This window comes from Piliocolobus tephrosceles, chromosome 14 (genome assembly GCF_002776525.5).
Source record: "Piliocolobus tephrosceles isolate RC106 chromosome 14, ASM277652v3, whole genome shotgun sequence".
Classification (NCBI taxonomy): domain Eukaryota; kingdom Metazoa; phylum Chordata; class Mammalia; order Primates; family Cercopithecidae; genus Piliocolobus; species Piliocolobus tephrosceles.
In genome coordinates this window covers 99,733,627-99,748,349 of record NC_045447.1, presented here as the reverse complement: position 1 = coordinate 99,748,349, position 14,723 = coordinate 99,733,627, and the positions used below count along the sequence as shown (strand labels likewise).

The 14,723-nt window shown below is 37.8% G+C and overlaps 1 protein-coding gene across 5 annotated transcripts in view; it reads right to left on the bottom strand.

Annotated features, from left to right (window-relative positions):
- NAA35 (N-alpha-acetyltransferase 35, NatC auxiliary subunit) overlaps positions 1-14,723 on the bottom strand; it is an 86,960-nt gene that overhangs the window by 9,069 nt on the left and 63,168 nt on the right. For all 5 annotated transcript variants that reach the window (XM_023229564.2, XM_023229565.3, XM_023229566.2 and 2 more), the window contains exons 13-16: positions 9,394-9,453; positions 5,358-5,464; positions 2,907-2,973; positions 219-317 (exon numbers count right to left, since the gene is read on the bottom strand). In XM_023229564.2, the coding sequence (XP_023085332.2) occupies positions 219-317; positions 2,907-2,973; positions 5,358-5,464; positions 9,394-9,453 (333 nt within the window). The remainder of the gene's footprint in view (positions 1-218; positions 318-2,906; positions 2,974-5,357; positions 5,465-9,393; positions 9,454-14,723) is intronic.

Sequence of the window (14,723 nt, the reverse complement as noted above, 5' to 3'; positions counted from 1 at the left end):
CGTAATTTATTCCTATTATCAAAGAAATATTTAAGATGTCTATCAGTTTGGATTATTGTTCTGCTTCATTTTGTAAACGCTGGTGTAAGAAACTGTTATATTTTAAGTGAAAAGTGGATCAAAACAGTCAAAATATTGTTCGGAAGAATTGTTTTTAAAAATCTGGACAAAGTGTGTGAGTCATTTAATTTTAGAAGAGAGGGGAACCTGGCTCTTACCTCATCCTGCAAGGTAGCAAATTCCTCAAGAATATGACCAAGCTTATCTCTCTGTCGAGCCCTGTTATGTCCATGGATCTGAATAAGACTACAGAATGGCTGCAATACACATATAATTTGTCAACCGTAAATATGAAATTTCCTGGTACCAAAGAAACTTAACATTCCAAGTTCACAATCTGGTTTAAGGGGAAAAAATGCTGTGTATATGAGAATTATGTCTATGTATACTTTTAATTTTTACATAGGTGTTTAAGGAACTCAACACCAGAATTTATCAATAACCGGAAAAAACATAGCTTCATGTGAAACTTCCCTTCATATGGTAAAAATATCTTCTTTCGATCTTTAGATACCTCCTTGCAATTTCACAAGGACAATTTCTTTCCTGCTTATTTTGAGTCAAAAGCCAATGTTCAAGGCTGACATTCCTGTGCCGCTATAAATATACCAGAATGCCTAATAATTATATAGCTTATGAAGAGCTAATAGCCACAAACCTTGACTATTGTTCTTTATTCCTGCTTTCTCCATACAGTGTTCTCATCTAAAATACTATGCAACATTCCACTAACCAGGCAAGAGACATGGATTGGTAAGACGCTTTAAGTGTGAATTAGAAGATTCTCTAAGTATAATACTGTTTTATATTTGCATTCTTTGACAGATATTATCTCATTTGATCAATAACTACCCTGTAAAAGGTCAGAGAAGATGTAAGCATTTTACTCTTTAAAGAGTGGAAAGTTGGATCGGGCACGGTAGCTCACCCCTGTAATCCCAGTGCTCTGGGAGGCCGAGGCGGGTGGATCAGGAGGTCAGGAGTTTAAGAACAGCCTGGCCAAGATGGTGAAACCCCAACTCTAATAAAAATACAAAAATTAGCTGGGCGTGGTGGCAGGCACCTGTAATCCCAGCTACATGGGAGGCTGAGGCAGAGAAACTGCTTGAACCCGGGAGGCGGGGGTTGCAGTGAGCCAAGACTGTGCCACTGCACTCTGGCCTAGGCGACAGAGTGAGACTTTGTCTCAAAAAAAAAAAAAAAAGGAAAGTTTATAAAAAAGTGATGTGCCTGATAAAATATTAATGATAAAAAAGAAATGAAATCTGGTCTTCTGTTTTTTTCTCTTTTCCCCATACCATGCTGCTTTTTTTTTTCTCTCTCTCTACATATACATAGATAAACTTTTAGTAACTGGAAGTAGACCCAAAAAAGTCACCTGTTGGAGATCTCTAAGAGAAATATTTACATCTAATTAAATAAAAATGAAGCCGGGTGCAGTGGCTCATGCCTGTAATCCCAGCACTTTGGGAGGCCAAGGCAGGTGGATCACTTGAGCTCAGGAGTTTGAGACCAGCCTGGCCAACAGGGTGAACCCGTCTCCACAAAAAACACAAAAAAATTAGCCAGGTGGGGTGCCGTGAGTCTGTAGTCTCAGCTATTCTGAATGCTGAGGTGAGAGGATCACTTTAGCCCTGGGGGTAGCTACAGGTTGCAGAGAGCCAAGATTACACCATTGCACTCCAGCCTGGGCAACAGAGGGAGACCCTGTCTTAATAAATAAATAAATAAGTATTTTTTAAAATTAAATAAAAATGAATAATTCAACTCACTACAAGATTTGCATTTTTTCCTAATTAAGATGAAAAAGTTTGTGATCTCATTTAAATAAATAATTTTTTTTTTTTTGACAGAGAGTTTTGCTTTTGTTGCCCAGGCTGGAGTGCAATGGTGTGATCTCTACTCACCACAACCTCTGCCTTCTGGGTTCAAGCAATTCTCCTACCTCAGCCTCCTGAGTAGCTAGGATTACAAGCATGCACCACCATGCCCAGCTAATTTTGTATTTTTAGTAGAGACAGGATTTTTCCATGTTGGTCAGGCTGCTCGAACTCCCAACCTCAGGTGATCCGCCTGCCTTGGCCTCCCAAAGTGATAGGATTACAGGCGTGAGCCACCGTGCCCAGTCAATAATTTTAATTTTATTATAACTCAGTTCATTAATATAATACAAAGATAAGTGTATAAGGATGTTAAAAATATTCTTTGTAAGGTTAAAAAAAAAAAAGTTTTTATGTCCATTCACAAAAAATTTCAAGGAAGCAACTGCTGTTTTCCCAGTTGAGAGTCATAACATTCCCTATCTGCGGTCCTCGCAGGCTGCAGGGAGAGGTCATCCAAGGCTGCCTCTGTAGCTAATAACCTATCAGAAGACCTCAGGTTATAAAACCATCCACTCAAGTGTTAGGAGTTTTTATCTATTCACTGAAAGTAAGTAAGAAATGTTAGATGAAAAAAAGCATTAATTAAAGACACTGAAGGAATTACAGTCCAGCAATTTATTATTCTTATTTTTTAAGACAAAGTCTCACTCTGTCGCCCAGGCTGCAGTGCAGTGGCATGATCTCCGCTCACTGAAACCTCCTGGGTTCAAGTGATTCTCCTGCCTCAGGCTCTTGAGTAGCTGGGACTACAGGCGTGTGCCACCACGTCTGGCTGATTTTTGTATTTTTAGTAGAGTCAGGGTTTCACTATGTTGGCCAGACTGGTCTCAAACTCCTGACCTCAGGGGATCCACTTGCCTCAGCCTTCCAAAGCGCTGGGATTACAGGCATGAGCCACCGCGCCCGGCCACAGCCCATGATTTTTAAAGTACCCATTACAACAATCCAAATTGTAGCTCTTACCCGAACACAGTGAGTAACAAAGGAGTCAATACAGTCCTTAGCCTGGTGATTATTATATAGGTAGCACCTGCAAGATAATAGTCACATCATTAAAATCTATTCGGCCCAAACGAAAGCAGCAGCAATTACTGCAGATGCTACAAATGACAGAGAAGGTGAATTAAAGAGAAAATGGAACCAATTCCTAAGTTAAAGAATGCTGGTATTAGATTATGAAACATTTTACAATTATTACGTAGTTCACACAATACATTTGTAATATTTCCAATTCCTATAGATCTATATTTGAACAATCAGAGTTGGATCCAGTAAGATCAAATTAGCAAGGAGAAAAGGAAAAGTCCAAAGCCCTACTTTTTCATGACCCTACTTCAGTGTCATATATATTTTCCTACAACTGATCTCCTCATGGACTGTGCTCATAATAGTCATTACAAAGAAAACACTATACAGGATCCTAATTTTTTCTGTATCCCCACTCCTCATCCCATTGGTTATAAATCACCGAAACATCCCTTTGGCACCTCATCTCTTCTCACAAAGTGGTTTCCTTTACGGTGTTCCTTATCTGATAAACAGAGCCAAGGTCACACAATGGAAAAGACAGTGCAACCAGCACCCAGGAGAAAGAAAAAGGTGAACACCTGGAATAGGCATTTGGTGAAATGGGAAGTGCTGAAGGTTCATTACAACTTTAACCCTAGAGCAAGAAAATTACCTGAGATTAAAATAAAGCACTTTAAAAAGGCTCTCTCAATCTAAAGATGATTATTTTCAAATTTTAAAATTCAGTAGAAAAAATATGTTCATTGGTAGCCTTCAAGATCAAGAGAAGAACTTTCTCACAACAAAGCAAAAATAACAAGGAGACGAATGTCATGAGGCACAGGTAAGGGAGCTCTAGAATACTCAGTATGCTAGGAGCTCTAAAAAAGGAGAAAACAAAACAGATGAAAGTGAAGCAATAAATAAGTAATAACAGGGACAAATGATCTGACTGAAAACTCGAGTCTTTAATGACTGAATTCCAGATAGGACTAGCTGAAAATCACACATGAATATTCTGGTAAAACTTCTGAACTCCTAAAATAAAGAGAAACTCATCAACACTCCAGAAGAAGTTTCAAATCACTTACAAAGGAAAAGATAATTCTCATCTACGATACTGAAATTTTTAAAACAGAGGAACAACTAGAACATCACACAATAAACTTTTCCATATATATAGTTACTTAGCATTATCTGTGGTAGTCATGTTCCATAAAGTTTCTGAAGATACTAAATTAGACTATTAGATCATTGCTAACAGGGGAAATAAAGGGTTAGATTCCTATGAGCCTCTGGTCACATTTCCATGCACTGATCAATGCATAACCTTGTTTTACGTGTATTTCTGTTTAAGACATCTTATTTAATGGATTAATAGACTGTTGATTTATTAACATCAAACTCAGACCCAATAGCATATACCAAATGTGAACAGGCTGAATTCTGCTTTCAAAAGATTTGAGCTAACAAAAATTACACCACCATGTAAAAGAAACATATTAGGCCGGTGCAGTGGCTCAAGCCTATAATCCCAGCACTTTGGGAGGCCAAGGCGGGCAGATCACTTGAGGTCAGGAGTTTGAGACCAGCCTGGCCAACACAGTGAAAGCCCATCTCTACTAAAAATACAAAAATTAGCTGGGCATGGTGACATGCACCCGTGATCTCAGCTATTCAGGAGGCTGATGCGGGAGAATCGCTTGAACCTGGGAGGCGGAGGTTGTAGTAAGCTGAGATGACGCAACCGCACTCCAGCCTGAGCAATATTATGTACATGCAAATATTTCAAAATCCAAAAACATCAGAAATCTAAAATACTTCTGGTCCAAAGCATTTTGGATAAGAGATACTCAACATTTATTATGAAATATTTGGAGGTCATTACATAGAATTAGTTAGATCTACCATGAAGTAATTGGTGATAGAAAGCCATCGTGTATCTTTCAGTGGAAAAAGATACACTTTGTTAAGCGTATATACTTTTTTTTTAACAAAGTGTAAGTGCTTTGTTAAGAAATAATGACTCCTTTCTTTCCTTCCCCATTGGAAAAGCCTGGTATTTCTCAGAATGCCAAATCAAATGATGATTCTTTCTGCATGCAATCCTTCTCAGCCTCTGGTGGCAGCATGTTTTCGGGGCAGTGCCACTACTAGAGCAAAGTTGAAGGACTTACACTGGAGACAAAAAACTTAGAGGAGTTATCAGAAATTTTGTCAACCTCATAAAAACCTTAGTTTTAATCTAAACAATGTGGCAGAGATCAGTTAATTTTAACACGATTAAGTTACTTTTACATGGGGATTTGATCCCAAACAATTTTGATACTTTGGCTATAAAGGAGTACAGAGAAGTTGGGCTTTTAAAGGAGCACATACAACTCTAAAATGTCTTACAACACTTACTTGGGGGAAAGCACCGGAGGACTGACAAAAGACCGAAGTGCATCTTTCACCATGTCTTGCATGAGATGAGTTCCAAAAACCTTTTTGTTATCCACCAGGAAAGTGGTCTTAAAACAAATGTTACATATTAGTTATGGTGTCACGCACAGAGTTGTCATTACTATGAAATGAGTACACTGATAAATACCACAGACTACACAAGTGATTAAAATATAAAAAGTTCGTGAAAATTTTTTATAAATTGCTGTCTCCACAATGAGTGTTACTTATTAATCCTTATTGAAGGTGAATTCTGATGTAGAATAAAAAATGTACAGAAATAAAAATCTCCCAAGAGTAGTAATATTAAAATAGTCAAAATAAACTGACTAATCAGACTATGTCAAATAGCTAATGTATTAAAAAATGCTTCATAAACTATGAAATAGTAAATGGCTATAAATGTTATTTGATAATCCTATGTTTACCTCTAAGGAATGTTTTGTAACATATACAAATATTTAAATATTTCAATAACATATACAAATATTTGAACATGAAAAAATTTAAAACAATTTGTATTTAATGTTTTAATTTTCTTCCCTTAACAATCCACTATAATTTAATATTTAATATACCATACCTTGATTTCCTAATACTGTTTTTAAATTTTATTTTAAATTCACATATAGTAAAATTTACATGTTTGTTGTACAGTTACAAGTCTAACAAAAGCATAGTTTTTCAAATCAGTCTCACAATCAAGATACAGAATAACCTGTATCACCCTAAACACATTCCCTCATGGGATCCCTTTGTGGTCAAACGCTCCTACCGCCCCAAACCCCTGGCAACCACTGATCTGCTCTCCAACTCTATCGTTCTGCCATTTCCAGAATGTCATTAAAATGAAATCATATAGCCTTTTGAGTCCGGCTTCTTTCACCCAGCAGTTGAGATTCGTTGGCATTGGTAAGTGTATCATACTTCATTTTATTTCTGAGTAGTATTCCTCTGTGCAGGTACCACAGTATGTTTATCCACAGTATGTACCACACTGACCAGCTCAAGAACTTTGGGTTGTCTGTTTTTGATGATCATGAACAAAGAGCTCTACACATTTGCAGAGGTTTCCAGAAGAATGTCAAATTTCACTTCTCTTAGGCAATCAACTAGAGTGTGAGCTACATGTTTAATTTATAAGAATGTGCCAAGCTATTTTCCAAAGTAGCCACACCACATTACATTCCTATCACCAAATACATCCTCGCCAGCACTTGGTATTATCAGATTTTTTTTTTTTTTGAGATAGGGTCTCACTCTGTTGCCCAGGCTAGAGTGCAGTGGTGCGATCTTGGCCCACTGCAACCTCTGCCTCCTAGGTTCAAGCAATTCTCTGCCTCAGCCTCCCAAGTAGCTGGGATTATAGGCACCTGACACCATGCTGGACTAAGTTTTGTATTTTTAGTACAGATGGGGTTTCGCTATCTTGGCCAGGCTGATGTTGAACTTCTGACCTTGTGATCCACCCACTTCCACCTCCCAAAGTGCTAGGATTACAGGCATGAGCCACTGCGCCTGGCCAGATTTTTTTTTTTTTTAAGATATTCTAAAAGGTGGATAGTATTTCTGTGGTTTAATTTGCCTTTCCCTAATATTTACCATGCTGGATTTGAATATTTAATATACTGAATACTGTTGAATATTAAGCTATGAGATTTGCACCTAAGTATTTCATTTTTTTTTGTTATTGTATATAGTTCGGTTTTTAAATTTTGATCTCCCATTGTTCATTTCAACTATATAGAATTACAACTGCTTTTTGTATAATGACTTCATATCCTATCATCTCATTAAATTCACTAATCAGTTCTAGGAACTTCCTTGTAAATTCCATGGGCATTCTACATAGAAAATCATGTCATCTCCAAGTAGACAGTATTTTTTCTTCCTTTCCAATCTGTATACCATTTATTTCTTTTTCTTGCTTTATTGTGCTGGCTAAGATTTCCAATGTTGAATAAGAGCGAAGTGGGCATCTTTGTCTTCTTCCGATTCTTGGAGGAAACCATTTAGTCTTTCATCATTAAGTATGATGTTAACTGTAGGGTATTTTTGTATATGTCCTTTATCAGGTTTAGGAAGTTCTCTTCTGTATCTAGCTTTGCTAAGAGTTTCAAATCCGAATGGATGTTGAATTTTGTCAAATGATTTCTGTGAATATACTAAGATTTTAGATAATACGGTATATTATGCTGACCAATTTTCAAATGGTGAACCAGGCGTGATTCTTAGGATAAATCTCACTTGGTCATGGTGTACTATCTCTTTTTATATATTGTTGAATGTGATTCATTAATAATTTATTGAAGATTTTTACATCTGTGTTCGTGGAATAAGATTCTTACATCTGTGTTCATGAGGAAACTATGGTCTATAGTTTTCCATGTTTGTAATTTTGGTTTGGTTTTGATAGAGTAAATTCTGGCTCATATGAGTGTTCTTGCCTCTTTTATTTTCTGGAAGACACTGCACAGAGCTGGCCTGGAGTTTGCATTGTTAGGTTTTTAACTATAAGTTCAATTTATTTAACAGATAAGAAATTATTCAAATTATCTGTTTCTTCTTGAGTGAGTTTTGGTAGTTTGTATCTACATTTAAAGGAATAGGTCCATTTTATCTGCTTCTGCATTTATGGACAGAGTTGTATATTCCATTACTATCCTTTTAATGTTTATAGAGTCTGTAATGATACCCTTTCTTTCATTCCTGATATTAGTCATTTCTATTTTTCTCCTTATGTCTCATTAGAGGTTCATTGACTTCATGAATATTTTCAAAGAATGAACTTTGGGTTGCACTGATTTTCTCCACTGTTTCTCTGTTCCATATTTTACTAATTTCTGCTCTTCATTATTGCCTTCCTTCTGTTTAATTTGCTCTTCTTTTTCTGGTCTCATACAGTGGTAGCTTAAATTACTAACTGTAGACTTTTTTTTTTTGAGACAGGGTCTGACTCTGTTGCCCAAGGTGGAATGTAGTGGTGGGATCACAGATCACTGCAGCCTGGACTTCCCAGTTCAAGCGATCCTCCAACCTCAGACTCCTGAGTAGCTGGGACCACAGGCATGCACCACCACACCCAGCTCATTTTTTGTAGACTGGGTTTTGCCATATTGCCTAGGCTGGTCTTGATCTCCTGGACTCAAGTCATCCACCCACCTTAGCCTCCCAAAGTGCTGGGATTACAGGTGTGAGGCACTGTGCCTGGCCACATTGAATGTTTATATGAAAGGAAAGTATGCCTGGCATGGTGGTTCACACCTGTAATCCCAGCACTTTGGGAGGCCGAGACGGGTGGATCACCTGAGGTCGGGCATTTGAGACGAGCCTGGCCAACATGGTGAAACCCCATCTCTACTAAAAATACAAAAATTAGCTAGGGATGGTGGTGTGTGCCTGTAATCCCAGCTACTCGGGAGGCTGAGGCACAAGAATCACTTGAACCCGGGAGGCGGAGATTGCAGTGAGCCAAGAGCATGCCATTGGACTCCAGCCTGGGCAACAGAGTGAAACTATCTCAAAACAAAAACAAAACAAAAAAACATTCAATGCTACAAATTTCCCTCTAAGCACTGCTTTAGTTGTAGCTCACAGATTTTGGTATGTTATATTTTGATTTTCATTCAGTTCAAAATATTTTTGAACTCCCCTCAAGACTTCTGTCTTTGACCCATGTGTTACAAGTTGTTTAATTTCAAAATATTTGGAGATTTTCCTGGATATCTTTCTCTTGTTGGTTACTAGTTTAATTCTAAAATAAGAAAGATACTTTGTGTGATTTTGATTGTTTTTGAATTACTGAGGTTTGTTTTATGACCTAGGATATGACCTTGATGAATGTCTAACACTTAAAGGTAATACTTCAATTAAAAAATACACAACACTAACTGGAAAATCCTTTAAAAGCATCTACCTTTTGTTCAATCAACCAATAAAACAATGTCAATACACATATAATGTTTAAAGAAGTATTTTGAGACTAAGTGGAACTTACCTGTAACAGAGATCTTGAAAGAACACATGGTGACTGTTCACTAAATTCACAGAAAAAATCCTAATAGATACATAAAGAAAAAGCAGTGTCATTAATAGATTAAATAAAAGCTAAAAATACTTCATCATATAGAGTATAATTTTTACTAGACCTTCTGGAAAGGACATAGTACCAGAGTTAAAATATGACAAATAAAGGTTATTTCTATAGAAATTGTTTAATTGTATAAAAGGGACAATGGCTAATTCTAGACTCTAAAAACTTTTCTTAAAAAAACTGACCAATCATGGAATTATGTGGATACCAATATTAAATTTGTATACCATAAAAATAATACCAACAATAATTTACTAAGTCATGGCAGAACTTTAGTTCCTATTTCACAGAAATAAATTCCAAGTAACCAAGTCAACTGGATGCACATTACTGACTGTTGCTGACTACAGGGAAAGACCAAAAGATACGGGTTTCTGAGCAAGATTCTACCAAGTGATCAAATAAGCCTAGGTTTCACCTGCTGGATCACACACCAAAGCTTCAACACCAAAAGTACCTCACTAACATACCCGACTCTGAAACCGGAGACAAGAAGTCAGCTTCAAATAAAGACCCTACAGAAAGCCTCGGCCCAGTGAAAACATCCAGAAAAGAAGTCTATTGACTGTACTCAATCTACAATGCAGTTAAAGGAACACCCACACACAGAGATGAGAAAGAACCAATGCAAGAACTATGGTAATTCAAATGGCCAGAGTGTCATATGTCCTCCAAATGACTGCACCAGTTCTCCAACAGGAGTTCTTAACCAGGCTGAACTGGCTGGAATGACAGAAATAGAATTCAGAATATGGACAGGACCAAAGATCCTACAGATTCAGGAGGATGGCAAAACCCAATCCAAGAAAAATAAGAATCATAATAAAGTGATACAGGAGCTGAAGGATAAAATAGCTGGCATAAAAAAGAACCTAAAAGGTCTGACAGAGCTGAAAAATACAAGAATTTCACTATGCAATCACAAGTATTAACAGCAAAATAAACCGAGGTGAGGAAAGAATCTCAGAACTTGAAGACTGGTTCTCTGAAATAAGACAGTCAGACAAAAATAAAGAAAAAAGAATAAAAAGGAATGAAAAAACCTCTGAGAAGTATGGGATTATGGAAAGAGGCCGACTCTGAATCACTGGCATCCCTGAAAGGGAGGGGGAGAAAGCAAACATCTTGGAAGATATATTTCTGAGTACTGTCCGTGAAAACTTCCCCAACCTTGCTAGAGAAGCCAACATTCAAATTCAGGAAATACAGAAAAGTCCTGCAAGATTCTACACAAGCAGATCATCCCCAAAGCATACAATCCTCAGGTTTTCCAAAGCCGAAATGAAACAAATGTTAAAGGCAGCTACAAAGGAAGGGCAGGTAACCTAAAAAGGGATCCCCATCAGGCTAAAAGGAGACCTCTCAGCTGATACCCTACAAGAAGAGATTGGGGGCCTATATTCAACATTCTTTTAAAAATCTTCAACCAAGAATTTCAAATTCCACCAAACTAAGCTTCCTAAGTGAAGGAGAAATAAGATCCTTTTCAGATAAGCAAAGGTTGAGGGACTTCATTACCACCAGTCCTACCCCACAAGAGGATCTTGAAAGGAGCACTAAATATAGAAAGGCAAGACCACTACCAGCTAATACAAAAACACACTTAAACACACAGACTAGAGTCACTATAATGCAACCACAAAAACAAGCCAACATAATAACCAGCTAACACCATAATGACAGGATCAAATCCACACATATCATACTAACCCGAATGTAAACGGGCTAAATGGCCCACTTGAAAAACAGAGTGACAGCTGCATAAAAAAGCAAGACCTACTGAGGTGCTGTCTTCAAGAGACTCATCTCACACATAATGACACTCATAGGCTCAAAATAAAAGGATGGAGGAAAATCTTCCAAGCAAATGGAAAACAGAAAAAAGCAGGGGTTGTGATCCTAACCTCAGACAAAACAGATTTCACACCAACAAAGATCAAAAAAGACAAGGAAGGGTATTACATAAGGGTAAAGAGTTCAATTCAACAAGAAACCCTAACTATCCTCAATACATATGCACTCGGATTCCTAAAGCGAGTTCTTAAAGACCTACAGAGACACACAGCTCCCACACAGTAACAGTGGGAGACTTCAACACTCCGATGGATCATCCAGACAAAAAATTAACAAAGGTATTCAGGACCTAAACTCAGCACTGGACCAAATGGATTTGACAGACCTTTACAGAAGTCTCCACCCAAAACAACAGAATATACATCCTTCACATCACCACATGGCACACACTCTAAAATTGACCACACAATTGGACATAAAACAATACTCAACAAATGTAAAAGAACTGAAGTCATACCAAACATACTCTTGGACCACAGCGTAATAAAAATAGAAGTCAACACAATGAAAATCACTCAAAACCATGCAATTACATGTCAATTAAACAACATGCTCCTGAATGCCTTTTGGGTAAATAATGAAATCAAGGCAGAAATTAAGAAGTTCTTTGAAAACAATGAGAAGAAAGATACAACATACCAGAATCTCTAGGACACAGCTAAGGCAGTGTTAAGAAGGAAATTCATAGCATGTATTGTCCACATCAATAAGTTAGAAAGATCTCAAACAACCTAACTTCACAACTGAAAGAATCTGCCCACTTTTTAATGGGGTTGTTTTTCTCTTGTAAATTTAAGTTCCATATAGATGCTGGATATTAGACCTTTGTCAGATGCATAGTTTGCAGATATTTTCTCCCATTCTGTAGGTTGTCTGTTTACAGTTTCGTTTGCTCTGCAGAAGCTCTTAAGTTTAATTGGAACCCGCTTGTCAATTTTTGCTTTTGTTGTGATTGCTTTTGGTGTCTTTCTTGTGAAATCTTTGCCTGTTCCTCAGACCAGGGTGATATTGCCTAAATTTTCTTCCAGGATTTTTATAGTTTTGGGTTTTACATTTAAGTATTTAATGTAAAAAATAATAATTAAAAAAATACTTGAGTTGATTTTTGTATATGATGTAAGGGGTCCAGCCTCAGTCTTCTGCATTATGGCTCAGTTATTCTAGCACCATTTATTGAGAAGGGAGTTTTTTCCCTATTGCTTGTTTTTGTCAACTTTGTCAAAGATCAGATGTTTGTAGATCAGTGGCCTTATTTCTGGGCTCTCTATTCTGTTCCATTGGTCTATGTGTCTGTTTTTGTACCAGCCAGTACCATGCTGTTTTGGTCATTGTAACCTTATAGTATAGTTTGAAGTCAGGTAATGTGATTCTTCCAGCTTTGTTCCTTTTGCTTATGAATGCCTTGGCTATTCAGGCTCTTTTTTTGGTTCCATATAAACCTTGGCTATTCAGGCTCTTTTTTTGGTTCCATATAAATTTTAAAATATAAATATCATCTTAGTATTGTTTGTAACATTGAAAATTACCTAAATGTAATTTAAATGAATGAAATGAAAAAACCTGTAATATATGCTTAAAATGGAATACCACACAGCCATTAAAATAATGTAGGATTTGTCATGTATTTGTTGACATGAAAAGGAAGATGTCCATGATACAGAGACAAGCAATTTTAAAAAGCAGGTTACCAAACATCATGATCCTATTTTTATATGTAAAAGTATATATATATACACACTTAAGGCCTGGCACGGTGGCTCATGCCTGTAATCCCAGCACTTTGGGAGTCCAAGGCGGGCAGATCACGAGGTCAGCAGATCGAGACCATCCTGCCTAACACGGTGAAACCCCATCTCTACTAAAAATACAAAAAATCAGCTGGGTGTGGTGGGGGGCGCCAGTAGTCCCAGCTACTGAGGATGCTGAGGCAGGAGAATGGCGTGAACCTGGGAGGTGGAGCCTGCAGTGAGCCGAGATCGTGCCACTGCACTCCACCCTGGGTAACAGAGCAAGACTCCATCTCAAAAAAAAAAAAAAATTATATATATATAAAAATTATACATATATATACATACATATATCTATAAACACACACACACTTAAATACATATGTTTACGTATACCAGCATACATATACACATTTATATGTTTTGAAGACAGAATCCAGAGTTCAATCCCCACTCTTAAAACTAAGGTGAGGCCAAGTGCACTGGCCCATGCCTATAATCCTGGCACTTTGGGAGGCCAAGATGGAAGGACTGCTTGAGTTCAAGAGTTCGAGACCAGCCTGGGCCGCATGGTGAGACCTTGTCGCCACAATAAATAAAAATTTAAAAATTAACTGGGTGCAGTGACTCACACCTGTAATCCTAGCACTTTGGGAGGCTGAAGCAGGTGGATCGCTTGAGCTCAGGAGTCAGAGACCAGCCTGGGCAAAATGGTGAAACCCTATCTCTACCAAAAATACAAAAAATCAGCCATGCATGGTTGCACATGCTTGCAGTCCCAGCTACTTGGGAGGCTGATGTGGAATGACAGCTTGAGTCTGGGAGGTGGAGGTTACAGGGAGCCGAGATCACACAACTGCATTCCAGCCTGGGCAACAGAGGGAAACCCCATCTCAAAAAATAATAATAATAAAATAAAATTTAGCCAGGTCTAGTGGCATGTGTTTCTCCCAGCTACTTGGGAGGTTGAAGTGGGAGGATCACCAGACCTCAAGAGCTCAAGGTTGGCAGAGCACGGTAGCTCTCACCTGCATACCCAGCATTTTGTGAGGCAGAAGTGGGAGGACTGCTTAAACTCAGGAGTTCAAGACCAGCCTGGGTAACATAGTGACACCCCATCTCTACAAAAATAATGATTAAACTAAAATATTGTTGGGCGTGGTGGCACACGCCTGTGGTCTCAGCTTCTTGGGAGGCTGAGAAGCAGAAGGATAGCTTGAGCCAAGAAGGTCAAGGCTGTAGTGAGCTGAGATCGTGCCACTGCACTGTCACCTAGGTGACAGATCAAGGCCCCCATCTCCACAAAAAAAAAAAAAGAGTTCAAGTTCGCTTTGAGCCAAGATCACACCACTGCCCTCCAGCCTAGACAACAGAGTGAGATCCTGTCTCAAAAGAAATCTTGGATGAATTATCTAACCCTTCAATGTCAGCTTCTTAATCTCTAGAATAGTGTAAAAGCTTTTGAGGATTAAATAGAATGCACATATATATAATATTTGTGAACCACTTAATCCTCTAGCTATCACAGAAAATAGACATAGTAGTATTTATCCTTGGTCAGTGTCTATAAAGTGATCAACTATTCTGTTGTTAAACCAAAGCTACTACATAAATATGTACAATTATTATGTATCACTTTTTTTAAATGGAAGT